General features: G+C 47.8%; 1 protein-coding gene across 3 annotated transcripts in view; it reads left to right on the top strand.

Moving 5' to 3' along the window:
- The window catches only part of LOC128896067 (extracellular sulfatase SULF-1 homolog), a 64,400-nt gene that overhangs the window by 28,646 nt on the left and 16,921 nt on the right, over positions 1–18,833 (top strand). For 2 of the 3 annotated variants that reach the window (XM_054159222.1, XM_054159220.1), the window contains exons 2-3: positions 6,086–6,392; positions 6,683–6,922. In XM_054159222.1, coding sequence (XP_054015197.1) covers positions 6,146–6,392; positions 6,683–6,922 — 487 coding nt within the window. In that variant the 5' untranslated portion in view covers positions 6,086–6,145. The remainder of the gene's footprint in view (positions 1–6,085; positions 6,393–6,682; positions 6,923–18,833) is intronic. The other variant, XM_054159221.1, reaches the window with a different exon arrangement.

Genomic DNA, 18,833 nt, shown 5'->3' with positions numbered 1-18,833 from the left:
TTGCGTCAAGGGAAAACGTCCGAAACGAAGACGAGCAGAATTTTATTCGAATAATAGACGAGTCGTGAATAAAACATTCTTCATCTTTCTCATGTAACTTCTGTCTGTCTTTGTTGAGAAAACAAGTGCGGATCGCAAATGTATCTAAACGGAGATCCCAAAACGAACGGTGTCGCTGTTCTGTTACATTCATCGTTTTAACATCCCCTCCGTTGAATCACCCCAGCGACAGTCGGGAGCAAATCATCGTTCGCGTTGAACGCGCGTGTCGCTGTTCAATCCCGTGGCTTCGTTGCGACAGTTGAACTAATTAACCGACGAATCCGCGCGATTTCCAGGCGGATGCAGGAAACGATTATCGCGTGATCACCGTTGCCTCTCGAATACTCGTATAGACGAACAATGTAGGACAGGAAACCTCCCTTTTGGCTAAATTTGTTGAATCCGACTGTACATCTGGCGACCAGATCCACGCAGATTCGAATGGTTGGAGCGCTTTCCGACACGTGTTTGAATAGATTTCCAACGGTGATGACGTACTCGTTTCGTGCGGCATCTAGCCACAAGTTCCTTGCTAAACTTCGGATCTAAGAAACATTTTGGGACCGACTCCCATTCTTGGTCCACCGAGCGTTCCTCGCAGCAGCCGCAACAGTTGAGAAAAATCAATGATCTATTCTGGTCTAGTTCAGCTTGTCGCGCAAGAATATCGTTAACAGTTTAACCAGCCAGGAGGTAGTTTCTGATTCTCCGATCGACGACTTCGCGGTGGCATTGTCAACATCCCGTGACGTGTCCGCACCGACTGCATCGTGCTGGCCGCAGCTTAGGCACAGATGCATCGGAGCGACTGTATTCCAGCGGGTCGATGGACACACGTTGCGTAAAGTCGAAATGCGAGTGCACGTGTGTACATAACGTCGGGCACATTATCTGATTGCGCTGAATTCAGTCCGCGTTCGTTCCTACTGTTCTGCTCCAGGAAGTGACGTCAGAAATCACATACCACGCGATGATATACGAAACGCGCGATCAAAATTTACGCGCGCCAACCGTGAACGCACCGTCACGGACCCGTCCGTTTGCTCGTTTCGATTCTTTCCGCTGGTCCTCTTCGAAATGGCTCGATTCTTTATGCCTATCAAAACGCAAAAACATCTTGTGGCATGGGGCATCTTGATGAAACGCGTTAAGGGATTGCACCAACAAACAGTTTTCGGTGAAAACGCAAAAATTACCATTATCAAAGGTGTTACTTGTAAGCCTTTCCAGTAAAGCGCAGTCAACGAGTACGGAAATGGCATTAAGCCTTAAAGGTGTCCACCGCTGGTGCTCTTACCTTAATTAGATAAGTTCCATACGCTCCGGAATTCCTACATTTACGCGTGCTCATTGTAACTTTCAACATCACGCGGCGATTAAATAACTACGGTTTCCCGATTCCCTGGAATGTACAGATGTTCGTAATTTGTCTCTTCTCTTCCTGTTTCTTCTTTCGAAACAAAATGGTTGAACGTATGTAACCGCGCAAGAAATCGCGAGATCTTAATCCCATACTCGATTGAGAGTTCAAGGCGGAGTTGAGACGTGGAAGCACCAATGCAAATCCAAGTCGTTTTGGAATCATCAAATCATGTCTATAAGAAGGAAATAATGCTCCAAACATGTAAGTACGCGCGATGCATAATCGCGAGTATTCACTGACTTGTTATTTGCTCGACGAGCCGCGGCCAATTGTAAACCGCAGATGGTCTACTCAACGTCTTGGCGTTACGAGTTCCGGCGGTTCTTCAAGCCTATCATCAGCCTGTCGATTGGGATTCTGAAACGACGAGAACATCTCATCCGTCGAATATGGTGCCAACAGCGGAGAATCGTAATAACACCGACACGAACGACGCCTTCTATCGCGAAGTATCACGGAGATATCCAAAAGTGTTTAGTAAAGAAGATTCTCGGGTGTCTTCTTTATGTCTCTGGTTACGAACAAGTTACTTCACTTCTGTTTGCCCAATGTTGTCATTATTATTTATATAGAGAGTAGACTGTATTTTGAAGCTTTAAATTTTCGCTACGAGTTTCTCTCCTCAACGTAGGCACAGGTCCGTTCGGCGATGCTGAGATCATAGAATAGTTTTCCTCTCGTTTCAGCAAGTAGTCTTACAAGAATCGTCAACCGAGCAACAGTCTTTCCACTCGGTTCTTGGCCTCCGTATCTTTGTATTTCAAGCAATTGAGTCCATCATTATTCTAAAATTAAAGGTCCTCAATAATTTATTTTTAGTCTCGCTTCATCGAATAACAGAGCAAACCACCCCGACTCGAGAGCAGCGACTTGTAAATCAAACAGGCTAACGTATTCGCGTTGAAATGACCAGAAACGGTCCAGCTGCAAGTACCTGCTGATTATCGCGGCGTTAAAGCGGAAAATCAAATGTTCCGGTAAATCATATCCAAGCAGCATTTCTGGTCTCCGCCAAATGTCCATTTGCTTGGGCAGTATCTATCCGATGTAACTGGACGAATTCCCGCGGCCACACGAGCACGCATTTCAGAGCGTTCCACCCCGATCGGAATACGTGATTTTCGCCTCGCGTCTCGGCCAGCAGGATTGTGGCGTTGATCGTTATCGTGATCAACGGGCACGATCGTTTAGTCGGTCATAAATTTCGTGGCGCTTCCCACGCACGGCGAACGCCTCGAATGAATATTCACTTCCTCGGACGAGCCGACCTACAGAGATCGACCTACACTCCCGACGGAGAGCGTGTCGCATCGCAGGTTTACACGCGAGCTACGAATACGTAACATCCGTTTTACCTGCGACCTACTCCGACCGTATATAGCGTGCATCTGTTGTCGATAGCTTCGCCACCCACGCTGCTTTTCAGCGTGCTCTCGCGTACGTAAATTACGTCGGCAAAGGAAGCGATCCAGCGACGAAGGAAGATGAAACGGAGCAAAGAGAGAAAAAACGGTAAACGCGCGCACGTTTGCGGCTCGCGAATCGAATATAAACGAGCCGCGGTTCGTCGGAATCACTCCATGTCGATGCGGTTGCAACGTTTCGCGTACCAGAGTTCGGGTTAGGTCTGGATTAGGCGGGTGAGCGCTAACGAGATCGAGTGCTAATTGATGGCTGATCGATATCACGGTTTCCCAGTTCAAGGAGCGCGGAGAAAACGGGACGGCTTCTCTCGACATCGAAGTTACTTCCTGTATACACGGCGGTTTGCACAATGGTTTCGAACGCGACGGCGACACACGGCGATGCAGTTACTCAATTTCTGCGGTTGCGAAACAGGCGGAGGGATTATTGTTTTACTATTCTTAGCTGCTGTCGAGTTCGATGCCTGAACTCTCGGTCGCCAGAGATAGAGAGAGAATGTGGAGTTCAATGCACCGGTCTGTTTTGCTCGAAAAGGTGGAAGCTACGGGCGTCGAGTAAAAGCGTTAATAGCGCAACGATAATCTCGCATGGGAGCGATAATACTGCAAATTTCTTGAACCGAGTAATGCAAGGAGCACGATTGAAACGAACCGTGTGCCAAAATTTGATCACCGTTCGTTCACATCGTAGACTTTGACGCGAACTTGCTAATTTTCTTGCTTTCCGTCTTTGTCGAGGCGTCGAGGGAGTTCGCTCTCGAGTTCCACGAGCCACCGCGAATTAATCGATGACTGCATTGCCAATTACGACGTGATAAATTACATAATGTATCGCGCGGGGATCCTTTCGGCGAGTCCCACGAGGAACGAAACGAAAGAGCGAGAAAGAGGCACATTGTTTCTTCGATGCTCGAACCTTCCAGCCTCTGTCTTGGTCTTATTTGCCTACCTGCTGCACCGGGAGAGGCGAGGTGATTATCAATTAGCGGTAATTAATGCGGGTTCCGAGCTACCGGATCGAGTAGCCAGATCGACCGTGACATCACTTCCTGACATCTTTCCAGCCACCTCAGGACACGTTTCCAATCGACTTGCTTCGACCTCAGCGCGAATAGAGAGCTAATTAGCGATCCATAATCCCGACGCTATTGCGACCGTGTCGGCTCGTTTACGTGGTTTAGTAAGAATTTTTATTTCCAATGGATTAGTATGTCTATCGAATAAAGTAGGCACTAAAATATTTAACGGTGGCCTCGTTTAATCGTTGACGTGACCGATGCCTCGTGTCTGTTCTTGTTTAACACGCCATCGCTTGTAAAGGAATGTTTCTATCTCCCGTACTATCGACTTTTTCTCGTGAATTATGGAAAAGCTAAAGTTTACCGAGTACGATTACACTTGTGCATTGCCGTGTCCTTGGAAGATTCATGAAATTTCTAGCGAAACAGCGACGCTGAAACGCCTACCTGGAATTGACTTTGCCTGGAAAAGAAAATATCGTAGGCGAACCTTTATACAATTACTCACGGACAGGTGAGAGGAATCCAGCAAATCTCCACGGGAGAAATAGACGGTTTGTGTTCCTCGGATCCCCTATTTTGTCTCGTTATCTTGTACGCGGAGACAGGCGATGTTCTTGTAGCAATTTGAAATACCGTGCGCCAGGTGGATACATAAAGATGAAATCTTACTTTCGCCGATCTATGTACGCGCGCGTCTTTGCGTATGGGAGTACTCGCGTGAACTTTACGAAGGTAGATTCCCGTGTATTACGAGGCAGCTCTCGCACCTGAACTTATTTGCTGGTTTGATCATGTTTAAGGCGCGTCCAGGTGAAAACTGGCGAATGTTAACGCGAAATACGAATGTAACAACATTTCCCAAAGAAGGAAATTAAAATTTGAATGAAAAGCGCGTTGCTCTAAAACAACAACAACGGAGGAAATATTCCCCCCAAAAAGACAACAACGATCGTTTCTTATTCTCGTCCCGTTGTCGAAACAGCGAGAACAGCCTGGCACGTTCTGAGAAATTTAATAAAAGACCGTATTTTCGTGGAAATAGGTCGGGTTGTGGGGGAGGGGAAAGGATCGCGATGGGAATACTACCTCTCCTCCATCCCTGGAAAAATGTCTTTTCACGACGTTTCCACGAGTCAGTGAGAACCATTCGTACCACATCATAAATTTGCTAGGCATTCAGTTATCCGCATCCGTATTCCGCTTCCTGTTCCAAAGCTTCGAATGTCCATTCTTCGACGGTTCGATCGGGTTCGTGGTCACTCTTAGAGTAAATCCATTTATCCTTTTTAGAAATCGACTTGCGAACCTGGAATACCTTCCATGGTCGAGACTCCGCGGTGTCTCTAGCTATTTTTCCGCAGGTAAATAATAAAGGAGCACCCGTCCCAGTGGGAAACCATTGGCCGAACAACGTTGATTTAGGCGCCAACTATAATCCGTTCAACGAGACATGGATAATACAGGTGCTAACGACTATTTACGAGGGTCCCGATCGTTCGCGAGATGTCCGCCAGGAGGAATGCGACGAGGGTTTGCCATAAAACCCCCAGCTATCCGATTATGGTCGCGGCGTACACGCTACCCGGAGCTCGGTCAGGCTGCGTCCATTCTTTTTTACGTCTTTCATCTTTCTCCGGGCAACAAGACCTGCCTCAGCTACGCCTTCCAACTATTTTGTTACGAGGATCACGTCGCGACAGCGAGGCCTTCGATAGAGTTGCATTTCTGTTTGGAAATCGACCGAGTTCTTTTTTAATTGTTTCGCGCCCCAAACAGTCTCGAATCAAGCTGCGTGTTTACGAAATTGTCAGTGATAATTAATGGGCTTGCATTCTACCACGCGTGGTAGTACAAAGCTTTCGCGCAATCGGTTTCGGTCGCGTAAGTATTTTATCCTTGGAGCGGTCTGGGGCGTGTACTGCGATCTTCCTGTGTGGCGTGACATCCAGGAAACGCGCATGCGAGTAAAATTAATTTTCATACCAGGATGCAAGTCGTCGAGACGTTGATCCTTTGAAGTATCCCGTGAGTTTATTATTAATTGTTTCGTATCGTTCGATCCAATATTTATCTTGGCGGACGTTAGATTCGCAAGGAAGAATTATCGCTATTTCCATCCAATCAACGTCAGACGCAAACGTTTGTTAACGCACTACACGCCTCGCTTGTTACAGCAGCAGCCATGATATGACATCCGATTGAGAGGAAGAGTCTGCAACCGACGACCAGCCACCATGAGGAAGTTACTACAGTTTTTGGCCGTGTTATTGTTGGGTGTCAATGCCAGACGAACGGACGCGGACGCCCCTGCGGACGACGTTTACGGTGGTCAGCGTCGCGGTTCCCTTCACAAGTCTAATTACAATGGCAACAACAATTACAATTCGCAGTCGAACTCACCCTATCTGCCGTATCAGCAGCCTAGAGAGAGGAAACCAAACATAGTCCTGATTTTGACAGACGATCAGGACGTCGAACTGGGTTAGTTCCGTTCTTTATTCTGCTGCACTCTTCTTGTTCCTTCTAATCCAAAACTATTTACTCCTAATTCAGCGATACATCCCTATCGAAAAATAAACATAAATAAAAGCTCAGACTCGATTTCCCCATGAACGATTTACCTTTGTCCGAAAAAGTAATCTCTCCGAGAGGGAGGGAGAAAGAGAAATCCTCTATCTGCTTTTCAATCCGAGCCGAGTTCTTTTCGGCGCATACGTAGATCTACCGAACGAACCTTTTGATCGTCTGTTGCGGTTGGTCCAATCCCTCAGGTTCGCTGAACTTCATGCCACGGACCCTGAGGCGAATAAGGGACGAGGGAGCCGAGCTGAGACACGCATACGTGACCACTCCTATGTGTTGTCCAAGCAGGAGTTCCTTGCTGACTGGCCGTTACGTTCACAACCACGAGGTCTTCACGAATAACGACAACTGCAGCAGCCCCCAATGGCAACGGGATCACGAGCCGCACTCTTTCGCCGCTTACCTGAGCAACGCGGGATATCGTACCGGTGAGTACTCGTCAATGAACGATCCCTTTTCGTCCCCCTCGATGACGGGCCGCCTCTTCCAAGCTTGTCCTTCCATACATCGAAGAAAGAAACAGTCACGCGAACGCCCGACCGTCTTGCCGTGTACGTACGTATGTTTCTTGCTGGAATCGTTGCGACAATGTCCTCGAGTATCGATGAGCCTATAATTTACGCAATTTGTTGATGTCGGCGGGGCGTTTAGTCGCGTCGAGATTCTTCGAGAAGTTATTTATGGTGCCGCGTTCTTCGTTAGCGGTCGCTGATCGCAACTTAATGACTGCGCGGTTAGAGGAATTTGCCATTTGTCGACGACGCCGGTTATCCAACGAAACGGCCACGGGAACGCCACTGCGCATTCGCTGACCCCTGACATTGCATTACGAGAGAATCTGGCCACCTTCAATTGAAGCGAAGCGTTTCTATTTATTTCCACGCGAGCGCAACGGACCCGCCGCGCGTAATTGGAGTCAAGTACCTTCGACACGATAAATCCTTGTTGCATAAGCAATTATCGTGGAAACGGTCCATTCGCTACGGTAAAATTTTTCAATTGATAGGTCGAAAGCCGTTTTCATATCTTCCACTCAAACTTCGAAATGGTTGACCATTCGTTAGAATCCCTCGAAATCCCCCAAAGTTCGTTGCGTTCTTGTTATGCGGATAAGAACGTAGAAATGTCCACGAGACCAAGGGACCAAGCTTGGAACAAGTATAAAATATTTGTGACGAGCATACACCTATCGGATAGTACATTTCCTAAACAATTTTCGTTTTTGTAGGATGATTAGATAGGAAGGATTGACCGTAATCACCGTAAACGTATCTTTCAGTATTCTAATTCTAATTGTAACATAGTCTACTCTAACAAATTTTGCAGCGTATAGTACGTAATTACGTGGCAACCCAGACATTCGAATTAAAACGCGGGTTGCCGCAGCAAATACGGCGATGGATTCCCGTAGAATTCTCGAGTTCGATCTCGTCGTTCGTCCCGTGCGATGGTCTGCAATTGTATTCTCCATTCGAACCCCTCCTGTCCCGCTGCGGATATCAGGCAAATCTTGCTCGGTCGTAGAACCGCTTCGAAGCCTCTCCGTTCGGCCAAAAACGGTTGCAACACGTTCGCGGACGAGGACGACGAGTTGCGTTCCGTCGCTGCACCATGCGATCGATCATCTGGAACAATAATTCAGGAACCATCGGCGAATGGATCGCGGAGAGGCCGCATCGATTGTTATTTGCATTGTTCGCTGGATACTGTGTGCTCGAGATACAGCACAGTGGCTCTCGTCGTGTTGCGATGCATCCCCGACGTAGGGGGATCGATGGGATGCAATTATGTGGTCTTCGAGGATTCGAGCAGGGGCTGGTCGTTGGCTGTATCGCAGTCTAGCCGCGATGGGATTATTTAGAGGACGTCCCACGACATCCAATATTCTTTTCAATAATGACCTCCGTCTGCAGAGTGTCGTCACGATCGTCGTAAAAATGGACGAAGGAAGTTATACAGCTTTGAAGTCAGAACCATCGTGCGTCTCGCCGTCCAAAGGAACCCTTGCGTCTCGAACCTGATCCAAGGTCCACGCGTTGGAAGGCAGGGAATATTCGACACCTCTGCTATTGGTCTTTTTGTAATTTCACCGAAGGCGCACGAGTTATCCTGTTCGAATCGGCGGTAAGGTTTCGACGGTGCTTTCTCTCCCTTCTTAAAGGGGGCTTCCCGTCAGCCGCAGGTGTTTACCGACACCTTTTTGCACGGTTCGAAACGATCCAAGTCTGTACTTAGCTGTACTTGGCTGTACTACGCTAGGTATGTTATTCTATCTGGAATGTCGGTTGTTATAGTATTGGAAAAATTTCAATTGTTGGAGCCTGGAATCAACAGCGTAATATTCTCCTGTGCGAAGGCGGATGTCTGGAAGTTTGAAAGAATAAGATGGAAGGAAAAATAGATTTTCTCCGACAATCCCATCTTCGCTCGAGTAATTCTGTCAAGGTCCAGGTTGACGAGCGTGCTTTGTTTTAAATGTACTTTCAAGGAGTTCCAACTGGGGAATCTTAAAACGTTCGGGAACATTGTAATCTGGAGGCTTTTCACGAACTTGGGGGTAACCTACGGACAGCCTACTTTGCCGAATAGTTATCTTCAAATCTCCGGACTTATCTCCAAATTACAGACGAAATTGCTCTGATGTTACTTTCATGGATCCGATTACAAAAAATTTCGGTCGATGGCTACACGGCTCGTATATACCTATTGCCCAGTCGACGTATCGGCCAAAGGTAGACGATAAGAAACCTTCCGATGTAATCACGGTCATGACCATTTCACGTGTTTACTGTTCATCGATTGCCTCGAATTCCGGTTGATATTTGTTCAGACTGCTGTTGGAACTCCATTGCATGAAAACGGTTTCGTTTATCTAACATGGAAGAGGTAACAGTTGCTATCGACGTCGGAACAACCGCATGTCCCTTCGTTGAACAGACTATTCCTGTCAGCGTACACGTTTTGCTTTCTCTTGGATTTTCGTTTTCCCAGAAAAAAACACTTGTTGTCCTTATGTAAACCTGATGCCAGTTATCGACGACATGCGTCTCTCGAAGGTTAAAGTAACAACCTCTCGGGAAACAGGATCTTGTAAATTAGACCGAATGCTCTCGTATCTCAGGCACAAGCATGCATAGATCCTGCGAGCTATCGCGCGCCGGAAGATTATTCGTGAAAGCAGCCGATGAAACCGGCCCCCGTGCATTCGAATTCTCTGCGCAACGCTGTCGTCGATCACTGGGGGAGTACATAAGAAAAGAGATCACGACCAGTACGGGAACGCGAGCGGCGACAAAAATCTTCTCACGATCGTGACAGTTCGACCCTTCGACGAGTAGACAGGCTCCTGTTGGGAGAGCCCTTCGAGCTCGCATTCCCTTTAACCACGACGGACGACGTCTCTCCTTGTCCGTTCGTGTCTCCCCGTTGTCCGTACTTCTACACCAGCTTCTCTACGTACGACCATATTCGAGGAGGTAGGACGTTGCTCCCTGAAAGAGGCCAGGCTTCGTAGCCTTTAAGCCCCGTCCACATCCGGTAGGGAATTGGCGGTTTTCCAAAATTTCGCGACGCGTGACGTTCTCATCCACTTCCGCGAAGTGGTCTTTTTCACTGAAACGAGACTGGAGAGTGCCTCTGGAGAGTGACAACGTCGGCTAATTGTCGCGGCAGTTCGTTTCCTCGGACTCTTTTTACATATCCAACGGTGTTTTGGTTGCAAGAGCTCATTTAACGCGTACTATGTCTGTCTTTGGAAGTAAAAAGACACCTCGCAATGCAACCTCGCGACTCATCGAAGGAAAGAGTGATAATTAATCAATTTACCCAGTAGTAATTCACTTTTAACCAGACAGCTATCCATTTTTGGCGAAATGAGTTCAAATTACTTAGGCATTAAACAAACCTCTCGCTTTGCGATCCCGGTTTGGTCGTGACTACCGGCTTTTGGCCATCTCGAAAATTAAGAACCTGTTATTTTCACGGTGTCGACTCATCGTCTGTCGTGCCGTGTCACGTTTTCATCTCGTCCTAGCGGGAAGTTATTTGACGCGCGGGGCGTCGATTCGACGATTCCTAGGATCGTTCGTATCGGTTCTCGAATAATTATGAGTCGTGATCCGCGACGAGCGTACGATCGGTCGGTATAGAACGGGCAGAGAAAGAGAACTGGTTTCGTTATCGTCGTCTGTTGTACAGAGTGTCCCTGACCAGAATACCGGGGCTGGCAGGCCGGGCGACAAATTTTCTTCGCTATCTTCGCAAGAGGATCTTGTCACGCGCGCATACGTTAGCCTGGCCTCACCTTTAAGCCGCGTTCGCGACCCCACGTTGTCCGACGGGCGTGAAACTAGACCTGAATTTGCCGATGCTAATTAAGTCCGAGAACTAGTCCTCGTGATCGTTTCGTGTTACTCGAGGGTGCATGCGCGTGAATCTTGGCAACAGATATGAAACGGGGATACGAAACCGGGAGTACCAGTTTGACGCGTACGAGAATCTTTTGGGCAGACGTGGTTCTCGTTTTGCACCCAGTCGCGAAGCTCGAATTTCACGAAACCGCGTTTGCGATACCCACGCGACGCGACCTTCGATCGTCGATCGATACACGGCGGTCTTTATAGAAGCGGTTCGATGGATAACGCGGCGGCAGGAAGTAAACGCGAGACGTAGACAAGGCAACGGTATTTGTCTCGATTGTTCGAATCCTTTCGGGTCGCGAGAGAAAACGGTACGTAACGTTCGATGCTTGGAGGCTTTGTATCGATTTTTCCGTTTAAACAATGAATTCGATGTATCGGACGATTCGTACGTAGCGAGAACCTGTAGCAATACTCTTCTAAAAAAGAAATATTCATACACGATTGCTTTGCGAATCGCGGGTGTGGAAGATAAGCGTTAGAACAATAGGTATATTGCTTAGTGCATGCAAAATGTCAACTTTGCATATCTTACAGGAAACGCTATTTGCGATGTAATCGTCGTTGACACTAAGTGGCGATAAGGCGTAAGAAGGAAAGTACGGAAATCGTTATTGTAATTGCGTCTATGGAAGAACTAGGAAGACGAATAAATTAAAGATACGACTACTAATGATTTTAAGCAGTAGGAGTCTACCACGACATACACCATTTCTAAGTGGCACATTCTCCGCTGAAGCCTCCTTATACAAACTTTGAATATGGTAGAAAAGGTTAAGGGCCTAATGTTTCCAAAGAATTCAGAAGAACAAAATACCACGGACAAGAGCAGTGCCGCTTCAAGCTTTAATTTTTCAAGCTCGAATTGTTGTTTGCGATGCAGACAGCAGAGAGTTTCGACAGCGTCTTTAGACGAAATCTTTTCAGTTCACGGAGCCCTTTGCGGCCCATAGGGTATAATGATAAGGCCACACACGCGTGGAGAGCCCCGCCAGGTATAGAATAGATTCAACGGAAGGATAACTAAAGGACTCGATTCGATGCTGGAAGTGTTGAAAGTGAGAACGAGGAGAGAAAACATTCGGTAGCGTACCCTACACCGGTCAGACCTGTTAACCGAAAATCCCAACAGCGCAGAGGACCATCGTCAAACAAAGCATCGCATCGTGTGCGAAATCGCTCGATGCATTTCTAACCGCGTCGTGACCGTCGAAAATGTCACGGACCTTGTATGCACGGTCGTGACCGATTCGAGGAACGATACGAAAAATGGTTTTCCCGATCTATCGATGGTCGCACTTGATGGCGAATGGCATGCATGCATCGAAACATCGTATCGTTGCCCGAGCCTGATATCTTAATAGAATATCTGGTAGATCCTAATGGATTTTACGGGGGTATAGCTTACGGTGATCGACGTCCCGTGGAGCTATCTAGTTTCGCTTCGAAGATTTGCCTATGCAAATCGAACACGAGCCGTGGTACACTTATTAAGCCAGGCCGTTCACGGGATCTCGATCTTCGTTTCTCGGAAAGGATATCACGCGACCATGCGGTGTGTTCTAGCCGATTCTTGTTGGCGTGCAGTGAAATAGCTGTAAGAGGAAAAAATATGAATCGTGTAAGTATATAAGTATACGTTCGGTTAAGCTTTTTGAAGGGGTCCCGCGAAACGGTCATGAGAAGTGCGTCTCCCTTTGCACGATATCCTCGACAAACAGCGTGTCGGTATTCGCTCTTTCGAAGCGATCTTTGTACTGCGTTTATACGTTCGCTGGATTTTTCTCGGTTTGAAAGGCGTATATTCTAGGCGCTCATACGGATATACTCTCGATAATTAGCGGTTCGCTCGCCAGTTTCGCGTTTTACCACGTTGCACGCGTGTTTCCTGAAAGTCTGCTAGCGAGAGGATCGAAAACCCGCTGAACCGTGTGCTGTTGCATTTCGCAGTATCCGCGGAATGATTTTCGCATTCTTGTATTAACGAAGCTATCGGCGAATGCTTTTCTGGTGCGCACGGAATGCTTCAAAAGCATCGATCAATGTTTTGGAGCGGTACTCGCGGTGTTGCGTAATTTTCTACAATAACAACTGGAAATAGTAAGTCTTTCAAGATACATATTTGAAAATGGAGAAATCGTGATGCCAGTTTCAATAAACTACATGTCATAGGATGATACAAAGATCAAATGGCCGAGCCATATTCGAGGTGTGGTAGTGCAAACGAGATTACGATGGTATTTGGAGCATCGTAAAAGTGGTTCGATTTCCGAGGCCAGTTACCACTTTCTACGGGAGTAGAAAAATGATAGTTACCGCAATCCATAACTTGCGCTTAAAAGAAAAAAGTTTACATTCGGATTCAGTCGTACGGTTTGCGCAGCTAGCTTCGATACACAGTTGCGCCCAACCCAAGAGAATTCATGGCCAGGGTTACGTCCGCTTACACGGGATTTACGTTCCATCGGCATACCCGATTGTTCGCAGTCGTATTTTCGCATCGATGTGTGCTCAGAACTTATACCCGACTCGTCTACCCTCACGCACCAGGTTGCCAGCCTAGCCTGTAATAAAACAAATCTCCTTATACGCTTGTAAGTTCGCACGGTTCCGGGATGTCGTATATGGCGATCGAATAGGGTATTCCGTGAATCGTGGATACAAGCAAGCGAGAGGGAGACTCGAGAAAAGGGGATAGAGGTTTGCGATGACTCGGGAGATCCTAGTAAACGATATATCGCGTTGTTCGTCTTGCGTTCCCTGCCCGCTGTCTCATAATTCGCAAGCTTCGTACAGGTTCGCATTCCCCGAACCGTGTTCGAACATTTCTAGAAAACCGATCGGTTCCTCTTCGAACCTTGCGAAATTTTCAACGAAATCAGAATCGAGAATTTCAAGAGCGGAGGAAAAAATATTTCAATTTGCACCGATCCTGATGGGATTCCAGGATGACCGTGTTCCTGTCAGGGGTATCGCGAGAGGCGAAAGAGATACACAATCGGAAGACGATATCTGGCGCTATTGAAGTTATGTAGCATGGACACGATCGTACGATCCGAAAGGGTGGAAGGGAAGAACCGAACATAGATACAAGCAGCGATGCGGAGGTACCGCACGAAAGTCGGCTGGACCGTTCGTGAGGATCCTGAAGCGAGCATCAGGCGTTATCAGGATGTCCAGGTTGCCGTTGTTACTGCGCAGTTCGTCGCTGACGTAGTCGTTACTCTCCCTGGAACTGTGTGCTCGTGTATCTCTTGGGATCCATTGAATCGCATCGAGGTATCTCCACGAACATACCTGTAACGTAATATGGCAAAGCAAACGAGAGCAGGGTACCGAATATTAACAGGTACATGGCCCAAACGCGGCAATTCATCGTTCTAGCGATAGGAGACACGTCATCGTTTCCACACATCGACAGGATCATAGAATTCGAAGATAATACAAGATATAAAAGAAATTACTTTAACGTATTTTACGAGCCAGCGTTCAGACAATAATAGATTCCGAGTTCTTTTCATACTCCTCCACAACTTTCACAAAGCCATAATGTGTCGCGCAACCTATGTTGATAAGCCAGATGCGTGGTGGCAAACATGTTGAACACGACTTCATAAATCGAGTCGGCACCTACGATTCTAGAAACCTTGTCGTGTTACGATTTAGGAATCGCGATTACTTTTACAAAAATAAGCCCGCGAGGCCTGCCAGGGAGAAAGCTCGTTATCGGCGATATAGCGATGAAATTCCATACGAAGAAACTTCATAGCAACATTGCGTCGTAGCTGTACAGAGCGCGCGTAATTGATATTTTCGCGCGTGAAACAGCCGAAAAGGCTACCCTCCGATTTCACCCAGCACCGCCGTATGCGCGCACACGCGGAGTGCAGGTAGCACGAGGGTTTCTCTGGTTCGTGCAGGTGAGATTATCTAAATTTAAATCGCGCCGCGCTGCAGACCCATGGGAGAGCATTGTTCCTGGTTGTTACGGCTCGAGAGGACGCGCCCGCCAGTTTTTCGAGTGCTCCTGGGACACGACGGAAAGAGAGGAGAAGCTGCGTCGACGGGGGAGGTAGGAGAAGGGGAGGTCGAAGACGAGCGGACTAACGTAGGGCACCCACACGTTCGCTGGAAGATACACGAGGGTCGCGCACACCGTGCTCACAAAAGGGCCCCCACGATGCAGGTGCAGCTCTTGCGGATCGGTGCATTCATTGGGGGTTTTGCGACCCTCTCTGCGCCGTCGTCAAAAGGCGCGCGACGTTCTTTACTATTGGGTGAAAACGTATGACACCTCAAGCTGCTGGAACGACGGGTTCCCTCGAGCTTCTCGAACAACGGCCGTCGCTTTCACGATAATCTTCGTCCTTTCGAGATTTATAAGCGAATCGCGAAGCAGAGGACGCGACACTTTGCGTACTCGCGAAGCAGGCGGAACCGAGAGGCGCGTTCGAAGTACTCGCTATGCGAACCACCCACTCGGATTCCAAGGAATGTCGAACAGCAATGTGGCGCTCGTGGGAGTCGTCGCAAACAGATAATGCAGGTGCAGCTGCGAATCCGAGACACTCCTCCCCTCGATAGCGTACAAGTCGCTGAACACTCGCGATTGATTGTAAATGGATCGAGCATTGTGATTTTGAATCTCGAATTTTATCCGTCCGTCGAATCTTGTACGTTAATATGCACGTCATGCGCTCCCCGTTGAACGAATGTCTATTTGCCATGGTAAAAGAACAAAAACAAAAGAATACTCGAGAGCGAACGAGGTGCAGGAAGACGAGGCAACGGACGCTTGCACCGGTAATAAGACAAATCGGGCCTTATTATCTGCATAATCATGATAACTGCATAATGACGGCAACCTCACCGCAAGACGTTGGTACCGTGAAAGTTGTCAGGAACGGTTTCTATGATTAATGTTCAGGAGAAACGTCGCGCTTTATTGGCTATAATAGTTCGGAAGGCAAAACAAAGCATGCGTGAAAAGGATGTAATGGCGCAACGTAATGCATTTTATCTACCGGGGTGGTTTGCAAACAGCTATTCTTTGAAACGAAGTTGAAAGGCTTAGGGGCACGTTTAACCCCTTTATTCGGCTAATACTCTTTCTCTTCAAATTCCAGAGTAAACTCATCGGTACCTTCAACGTATTCCGAAGAATACACGAAAGTGGAGAGTAAACAGCCCCGAGGCCTCGATTATCCTCGCGCCACCGCGATCCTTCCTAGAATTCTCGATGCAACGTGCAACTATTTTTCGACTACTCCTCGCATGTCCGTCATCTTCGTTTCCTTCGGCGCTCGTACTTTTCCTTTGCTTGGCCTGCATCCGACCGCGATCACGAAATTTCCGTATAATAACCGGTGATTTGTGCCCGTCGTACAATCACCTATTTGTTATGCGACCTTCCTTACGGCTTGCGCTGAATATTAGACGGCTCGTTAGGGCCGCGTTGCAGCGGCGGCATGCGATGCGCCTTTAAATCGTCCAGCAATCGTCCCAGGGGTTGAATCGTACAAACAGAACATAAACTCGTGAACGATCGACGAGTCATCCTAGAAAGGGGGTTAATACCCTCGGTGCACGAAACCACCGACCGAAATAATTGGGAATTCCCATTACCGCTTCGGCGCATCGCGATGTTCCAAATATATCGGCCTTGTTAATACCGGTGGTACCGTTCGCCAATTCGGTCAACTTGGACGCGCTCTACAGTTTTCGCAAAAGCAATTTGAAACAATGGCGTCGCGACTGTATCGCGGGTATTTTCACTCGTTAGATTTGAGGTTGTCCCTCGAGGATGGAAGTTTTCATTTCTCTTTTAGAATAACTCCTTTACAACTATCGTTGATTTCCTGGGCCTATGAGCGAATAAGAAACGTTGGTCGAAAAAGTGGGTCGATTCTAGCGCACAATCGATGCCGCGGCGTGTTACCTGTTGCTTCCCGAACGCGAGAAAGACCGCCTAGTGTACCGACGTGCAGCAGAAAGAAGAGCGTGGTACGTAAATGAAAATGCAAAAATAACGGTCAGTCTTGATGACGGCGTCTGGATCGTAAAAAGCCGAGACACACGGTCGGTCGAACGGTCTGTCCGACAAAGCGGGACAAAAGAACGAAGGAGGATCTGTGATATCCTGGCGCCAGTCGCGGACCGAGCTTCAGTCGGGACAAACAAAACGAACTCAAGGGAATGGAAAAGGTAGAGGGAGGTTTGCAGCGGTCGATGCAGCGGATATACACCACTATGCAGAGGGAATATGGGCCATGCCAACCGACGGATTCATGTAAAGGATGTATCACGCCAACGGACCGCGTCGAATCGAGAACGACGTCGAAGTTTGTTCCTTGACGTATACCCGTTTTCGCGAGACGAAAGCCGGATAACGACGGTGATATATTATAACCTGAAAAGGGTAGGCGGGTATCGAGATGAAAAATAGCTCGAGTGCACGCCGCAGTTATAATTGAAAAAGCGATCCATCCACGTGGAGGAAGGAACTTGCTAGAAATATAGGGTCAGATCGCCGAGATTGAACCTCGCCGCCTCTCCTCTCCTCCTCGATAACGTTTCCACGAGGAATGCGTTTTTTTACGACAACGTATCTAGCTGAAAGCACGACGACAGTGATTAACTGGAATTACGAGGCGCCAATTAGACTCGTTACCAGCGGCTTGATCGTTATTGGAGCGCACTGTACACCGACCCGCGTTCTTCGCATGCATCGCGTTGCACGATAAGAATCTAATTGATATTTACGGCTGCCCTAGTGCATCCAGGTATTTTTAGGCTGGCGCTAAGTCAGTGCCATGTAAAGTGCACTTGGAGCGATCGTAGCAACGACCCCGAGAAAATGCACCGAGCAACGGCAACGATCCAAACGAATCGATACGAAGAAATGCATAGAAGTGCAGGGCGTTACGTAATTCGTGATACAATAACGGAGGAGGCGATACTTTGTCCAAAAATGGATCAAAAGTTTTACAACTCGGAATGTCGTTTTCGTCTCCTACGTATTCGCGGCACGTTCGTCAATAAGCTCGAATTATCGATAATTAAGGCGCACTCGTGGACCAGCTACCCACCGAGCCGAGGCAACAGTCGTTTATGCAAATTCTTCTCCCAGATCAGCTCGTGATCCTTTAAACCTGTTCCGTGAGAAACGTGTCTCGGCTTCAAAAAGTGGCCCGACAATATCTAGCCGCGAGGATCGAGAAAACTTTTAAACGACGTCGCTAATTAATCCGCAACTCTTTCTCTCTCTCTCTCTCTCTCTCTCTCTCTCTCTCTCTCTCTCTCTCTCTCTCTTTCTCTCTCTCTTCCGGTCTCGCTGACAGCTCGCGTTGAAGAAAAAACCGAAACGGGCGCGGACGTCCTGTCACGAGCGATTTCGTCTTCAAACAGAGCAGGCCAACATCGATTCCGGCGAACGATCTTCAATAGAGAACAGAAGGATTCGTCTTCCCAAATTAAAACATTTTTCTGGTCTCTTTTTATTCGTTGACAGTATCGAAGAAACGTAATTCATCGGAGTGGATATTTTATCGCGTTAGATATGAAAGAATCTCGGTGTTCAACGATCAATTCAGCTATTATCGCGTTTGCTGCGAAGCATCGAGTGTTTCGAGTAAAAGAGTCGTTGAGAAAGCGCGCGAATTTTTCGCTGGAAGCAGCAGAGCCTCCCTTCCAAGAAGATTTACTGTTCTTTATATTTAGTGGACAAGGCGGCCCTTTATTGAGATGTCATCGGTTAACGCAAAACGAGAGTAATGCGATTGGTCCTGCTCGGTGGTCCTGGCCAGGCAAAAAGTTGTCCCGGCCCCGAACTCTCCCTCTCCCTTGCAACTGTTGTAAATAAGGTTTGGTATAGGCTCGATACCGGGGCCTACCGCGGCTACCGGTACAGGTATGTAAACGC

Source organism: Hylaeus anthracinus, unplaced genomic scaffold (genome assembly GCF_026225885.1).
Source record: "Hylaeus anthracinus isolate JK02 unplaced genomic scaffold, UHH_iyHylAnth1.0_haploid 5, whole genome shotgun sequence".
In the NCBI taxonomy this organism is placed as follows: Eukaryota; Metazoa; Arthropoda; class Insecta; order Hymenoptera; family Colletidae; genus Hylaeus; species Hylaeus anthracinus.
Note: the sequence above shows the minus strand (reverse complement) of the source record. Positions and strands in the feature narration are given on the sequence as shown.